The 12,750-nt window shown below is 43.5% G+C and overlaps 1 protein-coding gene and 1 pseudogene across 1 annotated transcript; one reads left to right on the top strand and one right to left on the bottom strand.

The window, feature by feature from the left end:
• Positions 1 to 609: 609 nt before the first annotated feature.
• Positions 610 to 2,617, bottom strand: LOC129866541 (kelch-like protein 36; annotated as a pseudogene).
• A 4,652-nt stretch (positions 2,618 to 7,269) lies between these two features.
• LOC129867144 (coactosin-like protein) lies at positions 7,270 to 12,448 on the top strand. The gene is made up of 4 exons (XM_055940350.1): positions 7,270 to 7,761; positions 8,305 to 8,387; positions 10,679 to 10,836; positions 11,439 to 12,448. The coding sequence occupies exons 1-4, from the start codon at positions 7,685 to 7,687 to the stop codon at positions 11,547 to 11,549; spliced, it is 429 nt and encodes a 142-aa protein (XP_055796325.1). The 5' UTR covers positions 7,270 to 7,684; the 3' UTR covers positions 11,550 to 12,448.
• The last annotated feature ends 302 nt before the right edge of the window (positions 12,449 to 12,750 follow it).

Raw genomic sequence — 12,750 nt, 5'->3', positions numbered from 1 at the left:
CTCCCAAGTGGGTGGGCTTATGCCCTCACAGGCCCACCCATGGCTATGCCCCTGCCAGTCATTTGAAATCCATAGATTAGGACCTAATGAATTTATTTCAATTGACTGATTTCTTTCTATGAACTCTAACTCAGTAAAATCCTTGAAATTGTTACATGAGCATTTACATTTTTGTTCAGTATAGATTATGCTTCAATTGTAATACGAAGCACATCAAAGTAAAACTTTTTCACATAGTCCCCAATGTTAAGCATGTTGGAAGTCTTTACAAATGAGCTGAAACAAACTAGTCCTTTTGTGAGCTTTTGTGCTTTTAGAGATGATGTGATATGGTATAGGTCGTTCTGTCATCCACTGTGTTCCATTGGCAGCTACACAGCTCTTTTCCTCTGCCTGTAATGTTTTTGGGAAGGTCTGGGTCCCGCACCCACTGGCATTTTCAGGGTCAAACCCCTGTGTGACCTGTGAGAAAACCATGCTCTCCCAGCTGTAGCCCCCCAGCATGTAGATTGTCTCGTTCATCCCCCCTCCTCTCCCCTGTAACTATTCCCCAGGACGTTGCTGTAAATGAGAATGTGTTCTCAGTCAACTTACCTGGTAAAATAAGGGTCAAATATATATTTTGTTAAAGATCTTACCCCCCCAGACCGCCTCACTGTTAGGCTGGAGGAGGGGGGCTATACAGATCAATTGTTCACTCTGGGGGTCAAAGGCCTCCACCACCAGGATGTCAAAGTACTCAATGCTCTCCTCGTGGTCATTGCTGCCCCCAATTATATAGATGAGGTGGTGAAGTGATGTCATGCAGTGCCACCCTCGTGCAGATGACATGGCCTGACGCTCCACCCAGACGTCTCCTCCTCTGGGGTCATAGCTCAACACAACTCGCCGGTACGGCTCGATCTGGTAGACATGGCCGCCTGAGATGTAGACCAATCCTTTATGAGATGTGCCTGCATTGCCATAGGTGAATCTGCAGAGAGATGGAGTAGAGAGGGACAAGTGAGAGAAAGGGCTTTGATGTGAGCTGTGCCAGCCTGCCAGGCAAAGAGGCACAATAGTTATAGTATGTGTATTGGGAACCGTGACAACAGAGAGCTACCCCTTAGGCAGAGTGTTGTTCTCCTTACTCTGTTGTCTTGCTGCTTAACAGGGGCAAGTCAGAGACAGGAGTACAGGTGACGCTTTGGGAGACCATTGAGGAGTAGTGTGACTGTGAGTCAGGGTGAGTTGAATTCTCCCTTGGGCAGTCCTGCTACATATGTACAGCAGTTGTCTGTAGGGCTGTAAATCTCCACTGACAACAGAGCCCGTTATTATTATGCCCTCCAACAGCAATCAGACATTCCCTAATGGCTCCCAGGTAGAAATCCACACGTCACTGGTTCATTGGGGCACTCTAGAGAAGAGATTAAACATAATTGAAAATGTTAGGTTGGGTTGCAGTGTAAGAGCAGAGCTTTACATTGATCAACTGGTTGTCTCTGGGTTTTGAGCAGTACAGCAGGTTCCTGGCAGCATCACCTCCATTAACTTGTGATGAGTTGCATGATGAACTCCCCCAGTACAGTGACACGGTGGTGGCTCCTCTGGGCTGGGATCTGGGTCTCCACCATCCACCCACCAGAGTCTAAATCTAGCCAGCGAACATCTGCAGTCAGCTCCTCCCCCATGGTCTGACACCTCCCCACCCACAAGTAGGAACTGCTCCTCCCCTCCCCGCCGCCTGTCTGCAAAACGGGTTAGGCACGGGCCCTTGTGTGGTAGTTCAGAGCCTCCTCCATCAACACCTCACAGCTGGCCTCCAGGGGCAGCAGAGCCCATACAGCAGGGAGGACGCGGATGTGAGAGAGGAGCTGGCGGGCGTGTGCAGGGCGGTATGGCATGTGGCTCAGCCACTGGAGAGAAGCCTGGAGCAGAGCCTGCTCACTATCTTGCTGGACCTGCCTGCTGGCCAGGTAGGAGCTTGGGCAGCCAGACATCACTCAGGAAGCCTGGGGTGAAGGGGAGGGTGGCGAAGCGTTCCAGGATGAAGTGGTCGATGCAGGCATCTAGTCTCTCCAGGCTGTAGAGCAGAGCCAGCTCCTGCAGTTACAGGTAGTTCTCCTCTTTCTCCAGGTACTGGCAGCAGAAGTCCACTGCCCTCCACACCTGCAGCAGGTGGTCCATCTCCAGTTCAATGTTTCCTCCATCCAGCAGCAGCTCCCCACTGTAGAGGAAGTCCACCACAGCCTAAAGGAGGCCCCCACCAACTCCACCTCTGCCTGTCGCTCCTCCCTCATTCCCAGGGTGAATATAGCCTGGAAGGAAGGGCTTGAGACGGCCAGTAGGGCGCAGTGGGCTGGGATACGCTGCTCATCAGCCACCAGCACCATGTCACACAGCTGGCTGCGCTGCCGCTGTTCATTCAGACCCTGCAGGAGGAAGTCAGCTTGCTCCGCCCAACAGTAGACCTGAGACACAGAGCAACAGATAATATTACATTACAAGTGATACTTGAAGTAAGTTAGTCAGGTAAGACAAAACTAATACTGTAGCTAGATAGGTCACATCATGCTACTAACCTTGGATGACTCACTAATCCGTTGAGGCCGTGAAACACGGCTTTGTCTTCCATCATCCATTGTGTGCTCTCAATCCAACACAATCTAAAGGACAGTGGAATTTGTATGATAGAATTCAGCGAAATCATAAGTGGGCTACTAGCCCTTGATCATGGTTCTCAGTTCCATTACATTACACATAAGTCACCGGACAAAGGCGTCTTCTGCATGGGTAAGTAGTATTACGAGCCCCGACGCTTAGTCTGAACATTAACACGCATCACTTCCGGTACGGTTTTGGAAGCATAAGGACCTTACCTTTCATATCAGCGAGAAAAAAAACAAAAAAACTAAAGGTTAAATGAATGCACACCTTTATACGGTTAGGGTTAGTGTTCCCACAAGGCCATGTATCCATGTTACAGCACATTTACAGAAGACAGAGGGGCCACCTGTGCTAATTAGCTATCCAGCATGCTCCGAACACCTGAAGAAGGCCGCCAGAAACATGTTGACACTGAAAAATACTGTCGGCTGCAAAACCGGTTAAAACAGTGTACAATAAGTGTATATTTTTGAATTTTTTAAATTATTTTGATGGGATATGAAAGTAAAGGGCTTTATGTTTCTAGAACCGTATCACAATTGAGAATCAATTCATGTTGAGATGGAGTATTTGGCTGTTTTGGCTGGCAGAGCAAGTCTACCTCTGAAAATAACAGAAGGTCCATGGACCTTAAGGAGTAACCATAGGCTCCTTAAGGGTACATCTTGGGCTAGTGAGCTACATAATTTCAGTGGTGAAAGTACTTAAGTAAAAAAACTTTAAAGCACCACTTAAGTAGTTTTTGGGGGTATCTGGGCCCAGTTGCATAAAACATCTTAAGTGTTTACCTTAAGGAATTAATGTCCCTTACCTAGGGGAATTGTGTTTAAGGCCGTTACATAGAGCCTATCAAATGTTTCCTTAGGTAAGGGCATACTTAAGGGTTTTATGGTAGTTTGAAGGCATGTAAGGCAGAAAGAGTTTATAGTTACCATGGAGACGGCCTGATTCACTGACTAAACTTCTCATCAAAGAGATTGCTTTTATTTTGGGAGATAGCAAAATAGAACTCATACAATCAAGACAGATAACCAAATTGCTTCAGAAGATAATAATCCACATTTCTTGTACTTACTTTTTTCTCAACTTGTTTATTTTACTGTCTAGTTAAGTCAAGCTACTTTACAGAGTAGCTATAGCTAACTAGCCAAATGGCTTTGTAGCCATAGATTGTGCACCTTCCATTGTTTAGCTAAGTAGCTAGCTGGTTGATGTTTTCCTTTTGTAGCTAACCAGAGCAGATGAAAGCAACATTCATCTCCACAAATGCTGTTTACATTGATATCCATACTGAATGAAGCAGTTAAGGGACCTCATTGGCACCCTTAACTTTTTCACTTAATTTAAGGGGGAAATTCACCTTAAAATGTTTTGTGCAACTGACTTAAAGTTAAGAAAACTAAGGGAAAAGATAAGGGGGAAATTAACTTAAGATGTTTTATGCAACCTGGCCCCGTACTTTACTATTTATATGTTTAACAACTTTTACTTTTACTTCACTACATTCCTAAAGAAAATAATGTACTTTTTATTCCATACATTTTCCATGACACTCGTTAAATTTTGAATGCTTAGCAGGACAGGAAAATCATCCAATTCACGCACTTATCAAGGGAACAATCCTGATCATCCCTACTGCCTCGTTTCTGTCCGACTCACTAACACAAATGTATCGTTTGTTAATTATGTCTGAGTGTTGGAGTGTGCTCTTGGCGATCCGTAAATTTAAAAAGAAAATTGTGCTGTCTGGTTTGCCTAATATAAGCAATTTGAAATTATTTATAGTTTTACTTTTGATACTTAAGTATATTTTTGCAATTACTTTTACTTTTGATACTTATGTATGTTTCAAACCAAATACTTGTAGACTTAATTAAGTAGTATTTTGCTGGCTAACTTTCACTTTTAATTAAATCATTTTCAATTAAGGTATCTTTACTTTTACTCGAGTATGATGTTTGGGTACTTTTTCCACCACTGCATAACTTGGACTTGAGCTGAACTGAAAATTTGACAATGACATCATGCCACAATGTATCACCTCACTTTGACCTCTCAGGGGAGGACACTGGAAGATTATATTGGCTTCTTGTTACAGCTACATTGTAGCAGCTATTCAATAGCAACTTTGAGATCTATCAAGCAGTAGGCTACAGTCAGTAGACTAGCAACGATCTACACGAGACGCTATTATGTTCGACAGCGATATTGATCGTGTGAGAATTAAACCACAGATTTTGAATTTACCACAGCATTTTTTGTAATATTTTTTTTATTTATTTAACCTTTTTTTAACTAGGCAAGTCAGTTCAGAACAAATTCTTATTTACAATGACGGCCTACCAAAAGACAAAAGGCCTCCTGCGGGGACTGGGGCTGGTATTAAAAATACAAATATAGGACAAAACACACATGACAACAAGAGAGACCACAACACTACGTAAAGAGAGACCTAAGACAACAACATAGCATGGCAGCAACACCACATGACAACAACATGGAAGCAACACAACATGGCAGCAGCACAACATGGTAGCAGCACAAAACATGGTACAAACATTATTGGGCACAGACAACAGCACAAAGGGCAAGAAGGTAGAGACAACAATACATCACGCAGCCACAACTGTCAGTAAGAGTGTCTATGATTGAGTCTTTGAATGATAAAACTGTCCAGTTTGAGTGTTTTTTGCAGCTCGTTCCGGTCACTAGCTGCAGCAAACTGAAAAGAGGAACGACCCAGGAATGTGTGTGCTTTGGGGACCTTTAACAGAATGTGACTGGCAGAATGGGTGTTGTATGTGGAGGATGAGGGCTGCAATAGTTATTTTAGATAGAGAGGGAGTGAGGCCTAAGAGGGTTTTGTAAATAAGCATCAACCAGTGGATCATGAGATGGGTATACAGAGATGTCCAGTTTACAGAGGAGTATAGAGTGCAGTGATGTGTCCTATAAGGAGCATTAGTGGCAAATCTGATGGCCGAATGGTAAAGAACATCTAGCCGCTCGAGAGCACCCTTACCTGCCGATCTATAAATTATAAATCTATAAATCTCTGTAATCTAGCATGGGTAGAATGGTCATCGGAATCAGGGTTAGCAGCTCGGGAGAAAGAGGAGCGATTACGATATAGGAAACCAAGTCTAGATTTATCCTTAGCCTGCAGCTTTGATATGTGCTGAGAGAAGGGCAGTGTACCTAGCCATACACCCAAATACTTGTATGAGGTGGCTACCTCAAGCTCTAAACCCTCAGAGGTAGTAATTACACTGATGGGGAGAGGGGCATTCTTCTTACCAAACCACATGACCTTTGTTTTGTAGGTGTTGTGAACAAGGTTAAGGGCAGAGAAAGCTTGATGGAGACTAAAAAAGTTTTGTTGTAGAGCATTTAACACAAAATCCAGGGAGGGGCCAGTTGAGTATAAGACTGTATCATCTGCATATAAATGGATGAGAGAGCTTCCTACTGTCTGAGCTATGTTGTTGATGGGGATCAAGGATCAAGCCTTGGAGTGCTCCCTTGGTGTCAGGCAGTGGCTGAGACAGCAGATGTTCTGACTTTATACACTGCACTCTTTGAGAGAAGTAGTTAGCAAACCAAGCCAAAGACCCCTCAGACACCAATACTCCTTAGCCGGCCCACAAGAATGGAATCGTCTACCGTATCAAAATCTTTGGCAAAGTCAATAAAAATAGCAGCACAACATTACTTAGAATCAAGGGCAATGGTGACATAATTTAAGACGTTTAAGGTTGCAGTGGCACATCCATAACCTGAACGGAAACCAGATTGTATACCAGAGAGAATACTATACACATAAAGGAAGACAGTCAGTTGAATATTGACACGTTTTTCCAACACTTTTGATAAACAGGGCAAAAAGCATAATCAATTGTTACATCATGCTTGATCAAAAGCAGTTTGAAAATGTATTATTTTGTTGTTCAGCTGCAGTCATGATCTCATCCAGGAAGTAGCCGTGGACTGTATGTGAATCCAACCAATCATATGGCGAGTGCATGAGCCCACTTAGGATGCATGCATAAATATGCACTGCTGAAAAGATAAAGCTATTAGACACAGATCTAAAAGGTTAGTTTGAGCATTGCACTGCTAAAAGTATCTCCACGCAATCATATCCCTCAGTGTAGAAACTTTTAGTTTGCATGTTGATTTTATTCTAGATATTTTGGGCTCATCAATTCATGGGGTATGTGGTCATGCAGGTACAGCCATTGGGAAATGACTAACACACACACACACACACACACACACACACACACACACACACACACACACACACACACACACACACACACACACACACACACACACACACACACACACACACACACACACACACACACACACACACACACACACAATCTCTCTATTTATTTATCCTTCTCTCTCACTTGGTCCCCTCATATAGCTTGAAATAAATGACCTCAATCTCTGTGTTTTCTAGTTATACTTTCCATGGTTTATTATTTTCAATTAATGTTTAATTGTCTCTCGGGCTATAATCACACTGTGGTTATTGGTTGGGAAACTGTTTGCTGGGCTATTGTTCTCCAGCATTGATCACATTGACAGACCACAAGATGGCACGATTGCGCAGTAAAACGGCAACAATAGAAAAAGGGTGGATTTAATTTAACCGAATACCTCAGTTAACCATTGGGAGGTGAATACTGCGCCTGGGGACTTCGCCGCACTAGTACGGCAACCTGATTGACAAACATCACCAACGCCCATAAACTGGCTATAGGAAATGAATCAAGTCGTGGAAAGAGTCTCTTTCTCAGATAATTGAGAAAAGATACACCCTGCTCAGCGCGCTCCTCGTGTAATAGCACAGACTCGACTGCTCAATAGGGGCTGGTGATTTCAGACTAGAGGTGTCTCTATTGTATAACTCTCGTTCTGCTCCTTTTTGATTTTTCTTTTCGCCTCGCTTTTTTCACTTCGACTACTGGTAGCATATCAGTTCTGCGTTCTCATTTCTACTGTCCATTTGCTTCCATCCAAAATGGCAACACGAATCGATAAAGAGGCTTGCAGGGAAGCTTATAACCTCGTCAGAGACGATAACACAGAGATAAACTGGTGAGTGTGGTGAATTTGTTGGGCATAGGCAGTTGTGGGAATCTGATATTTTACAGAGCATCCTAAAAATTTGAGTCTGGATTTATAAAATCAATAACAATGGATGAATAATCAAACTGCGCACTTCTCATTCATTCATCCAGTGTTTCATTTGATTCAAATTGTTTCTCTACTCCCCATAAATTACCTCTCTTGGTCTAATAAATCAGGGTACCGGAGCATGACTAATTTATTTTGCCTATCCAAGAGATACAGTGGTAATGACACGTATATGTTGACACAAAACCTGACAAGTCTGCCCCTCATTTGACACACCGGTTTTTGAACGAATAGCCTACGCAGCCTGGTTTCGACTAGATAGATACATTGTAATCCCATCCGATAAATGTTGGATGATGGACGTGGACACGCATTAGTGGAGTAGACGGTCATGGATTATTACCGATTTTATTGACAGACAGGGTCTGAATACTCCATTTGAGATGACTGTAAGGTTAGTGCATTTTAATTAATTAATTTACTGTGCCTTTTATGTTCTTTTAGGGCCGCGTTTAAATATGAGGGTCATATGATTGTGCCGGCGGGCCAGGGGACTGATTATGAAGAATTCAAGAGTCAGTGCACAGGTAAGGCCGGGATTTCATTCATTTTTGCGTTTATGCGGTTATTTCAAATTTGCCGCAATGGTCATGCGTAATGGCAACAGCGCTGTAATAATCAATAGACCACACACATTTTTACGACTTGTTGCCATGTCAGTCAGTAGGGCTCATTGAGTTGTTGGAAACTTATATTATCTGAAATTGTGTTGCTTGTAAAGAAGTAAATAATGTCAGCGTTTGAAGGAACTTCCGATTTGTGACGCCCTGTAGCCTACCAGAGCAATAATCTTATAAAACTCTGTCTATTGGCCGTCAGTAGGCTACTTAATCCAGAAGTACTGCGACCATTTAATAGCCTATCTGTCCCGTGACTTCATACGGAAGTAGGCCTTTCTGGGTTGTTAAAAAGTGTGAAATATAAAGCCTTATAATATTAGTAACATTGAAAGTGCGTCCACTGTTTCTTGTGCGCAGCGCAGGGTCTTTATCCCACTATGTAGGACATAGTATAAATGTACCACCCTATCAGCACCCTTTCCTGACACTCTCTCGCCACCCTAATTAGATATGGAGTGTTGGGCGTGGCGGGTAAATACTCCAGCGCTGGTGCGCTGTATGGCCCTTGGCTGTAGGCTGCTCCGGTTTATTTACGTTTCAGGGCATGCATTCCAATGATATAATTCGGATTTATTATGATCTTGGCCTATTACTGATGTATTACCCTTTTTAAATAGGAGAACTGATGTATTGCTATACTAACTACCCAAATAGTACCTCTGGCTGTCCCATACTACCATCGTCTCTCCTCACTTTGAACCTTGTCTTTGCCCAGTGAATATTGTTGCTCTAATCCTACTGTATAAGAAGTTTCATACATTCTGATGAGTCTGCTTTAACAGAAACTGTGAAAGTCTCATCCTGTATTTGAGGGCCACAGACTGTTGCAGTCAAAAGTAGTGGATACTTATATGGGAAGGCTCAGTAATTGCATCTGTTGTTTAGATAGACATATTGTGCTAAAATAAACATCTGTCTTTCTTATCAATTAAAGGGCTAAACTAAAGCGTTCTATTTGTCTTTTTGCTACATCATCATAGTTTCAGTAGTGCAGCAGTTTTCTGGCTACTTGTGTTAATAGCATTGTCAGCACAACTAGAATGGATGGCTTAGAGAGGGAAGAGATATTAGTATGACAAACCAGAAAGTTTACAACAGGGGAGGTCAGCCTTGATACTCAGGAGTAGCAGAATTCGTGTTTTCTTTCAACAGTGGTATATGCTTATTCATTACTTGTCTGCCACAATGTGACAAATATAAAAATAAGCACAAAAAATTTGAATTTTTTAAAGAATTTAAGTGCTAGAAACATCAAATTGTGGTTTGCTATACAGAGAAACAGCATAAACCTGTGTGTGGTCTGGTGGAGATCATGGCTAAGTCATGTGACATGTAGGGGACATGCAGGGTAGGTGTTGAAACTAACAATGGCCTTTGTAACTATGCTGATAACAGTTTGAACACTGATTATTGTTCATGCACAACAAAAGCCTTTAGATGTATGCTGCTTGTGAAGCTCTGCCAGGAAAATCTCTATCAGCAAGGTACAGGTAAACACAGATATCACACCGAGACGGTACCGATCAGTACAGAGGGAACCAATGGGGCATTATTAATGGTAAGGAAGGGCCAGGGCCCAGACCAGAGCAGAATCATGTCATAAATGTGTTATTACCTTTACTATAATCTATTTAGAGAAGTGATTTGGCACATATTTGGTATGTTGGACTATACAGAAAAAAACTGCTCTATTCCAAGACAATGCAGCTGGTGATGTAGGGCTAAGATGTGATGCGAATGTGTGTTTTAGTGTGTTTGTGTGAGAGAGAGAGCGTGAAAGAGTGAACCCAGAATCACTGCCTCCCCAGTCTCCTCGGTATTGCTCACAATTCCAGACCCTTTTTATTTAGTCCGTTGACCTGAATACCTTCCCCTGTCTCTCGTACTCACAGATTTATCGCACTTTTGGATTTGGTGCATGGCCAAGGTAGTGTCACCATAACAAGCCAAAACTCCCCGTCTGTATTCATACTTCTTACAGCAGCATAGAAACACTCTCACAAAGCTCAATCAACTCACAGTACACAGGAATCAGGCCTTGCCAACATGGACATGGAGACAAATCCATTTCTCTAACAACTATACTGTAATTACCTGTCATGAGGCAGCTGGGAATGGAAATGGTGTCATCAGCCTCTCTGCATGTTTCTGCTTGTCTGATTGTCAGTCTAATTTCTGACTCTCTCTCTCTCTCTCAGATGATGTGCGTCTCTTTGGCTTTGTGCGGATCACGACGGGTGATGCCATGAGCAAGCGTGCCAAGTTTACCCTCATCACCTGGATAGGGGAAAACGTGAGCGGCCTGCAGCGTGCCAAGATCAGCACTGACAAGACATTGGTGAAAGATATTGTCCAGGTTAGGGACTCTGTTCTCACACATACTCACATGATTCCTTTACAAATATCAAATATTAATGTTCTGTTAAAATACAGTACATTAAATGGCAAATAAAGTATAAAGATGTACCTTCGATTGTCTATCTCTTTTCTTTTTCTTTTTTTACACCCCCTTTTTCTCCCCAATTTCGTGGTATCCAATTGTTAGTAATTACTATCTTGTCTCATCACTACAACTCCCGTACGGGCTCGGGAGAGACGAAGGTCGAAAGCCATGCGTCCTCCGAAACACAACAACCAAGCCGCACTGCTTCTTAACACCTCCAACCCGGAAGCCAGCCGCACCAATGTGTCGGAGGAAACACTGTGCACCTGGCTACCTTGGTTAGACAAGGATATCCCTACCGGCAAAACCCTCCCTAACCCGGACGACGCTAGGCCAATTGTGCGTCGCCCCACGGACCTCCCGGCTGCGACAGAGCCAGGGCTCGAACCCATAATCTCTGGTGGCACAGCTAGCGCTGCGATGCAGTGCCCTAGACCACTGTGCCACCCAGGAGGCCTGTCTATCTCTTTTCAACACTTTTTCACTTAAATTCCTCCTCTGTTTGTCTCCCTCAGAACTTTGCCAAGGAGTTCATGATCAGTGATCCTCGTGAGCTGGAGGAGGACTACATTCGCACTGAGCTGAAGAAGGCGGGTGGGGCCAACTATGACGCCCAGGGAGAGTAGAGGAGAGTCCACCAGGGCGGGGCAGGGGGGGGCTGCTACCTTTTGGGGGAGGGAGGGGTCTTCATGCCTGGATGAGAGAGGGGGATATATACACACACACATGTACAAACACTCACACACAGATACACACATTAACACACAGCAACACACACACTCTCACAAAAAAGCATGTTGAGACACACTCAGACATATATATGGCTATAGTCCTATCCTCAGCCCTCTCACCTGTCAGGTCATGGATGATTATCTACTGTACTGTGCATCATCTCACTATCATCTCAGCTGCGGCGCAACGTTAAGAACTCTCTCAATCTGGGGGGCTGTGTTTGTGTTACAACTGGAAAAGACACATTACTGTACTGTTTGTCAGAACAAGGGCAAGGGCCTCTATCTGATTTGACTTGTCATCATCGTGCTTTTACTGTATTCTTCTGTGGTTGTAGTCCAAACATGCATCCTTGGCAATAGAGGTCTTTCCTGCCTAGCTTTTCTCATCTCCCAATCCACCCCCAAGGTATACCCCACTGTTAACTGCCTTAATCTCCCATGGAGAGAGGGGCATCATGGGAGGTGTGTGTGTTTGTGGACACTACACTGTGATTGGCTATCCTCCACTCATGGGGGTGAGACTATGATTTGCCTATGGCCCACAAACCAATGGGACAGGGCTGTAGCACTTTCAGTCAGCCCAACCCAGGAGCAGTCATTTCTCTAGTGTAGCCTCTCTTTTTATTTGGATTAAACCCCAAAAAGGAATGTTTTTTTTAAGATTACTTTTATTTTCTATAACCTTTGATTTATTCTTGAGAGCAAAGTTATCTAGGAGATTTGAGGAGACTTTTAAAAACTGAACTTGGGCACATGATCAATCATTTCAGAATAAAAAAATGTTTTTTCAAGCTCGCTGGTCTCTTTGTTTGTGTCTAAAGCTCTCATTTACATGGACAGGAGGGCTCTTTGGGTGATGTGAGAATAAGGTAAATTCGTTTTGAGGTGGTGGTGAGACTCAGAGGGGCAGTGATGTAATGGAAGCTCTTGACATTGTGCCAACGTAGTCCAGAGTACACATAGTAACTGGGCTCGTTTGAGTGGTAAAGTGAAAGCAACCGACTAGACAAATTTGAGGAGTGAAGTCTACAGCTGAAAGTCAGACACTGATGTGGTTTTCCAACAGCAAGGCTCAGTGCAACATGGCCGTGTT

The sequence above is a fragment of the Salvelinus fontinalis genome, chromosome 12, assembly GCF_029448725.1.
Source record: "Salvelinus fontinalis isolate EN_2023a chromosome 12, ASM2944872v1, whole genome shotgun sequence".
Lineage (NCBI taxonomy): Eukaryota > Metazoa > Chordata > Actinopteri > Salmoniformes > Salmonidae > Salvelinus > Salvelinus fontinalis.
Note: the sequence above shows the minus strand (reverse complement) of the source record. Positions and strands in the feature narration are given on the sequence as shown.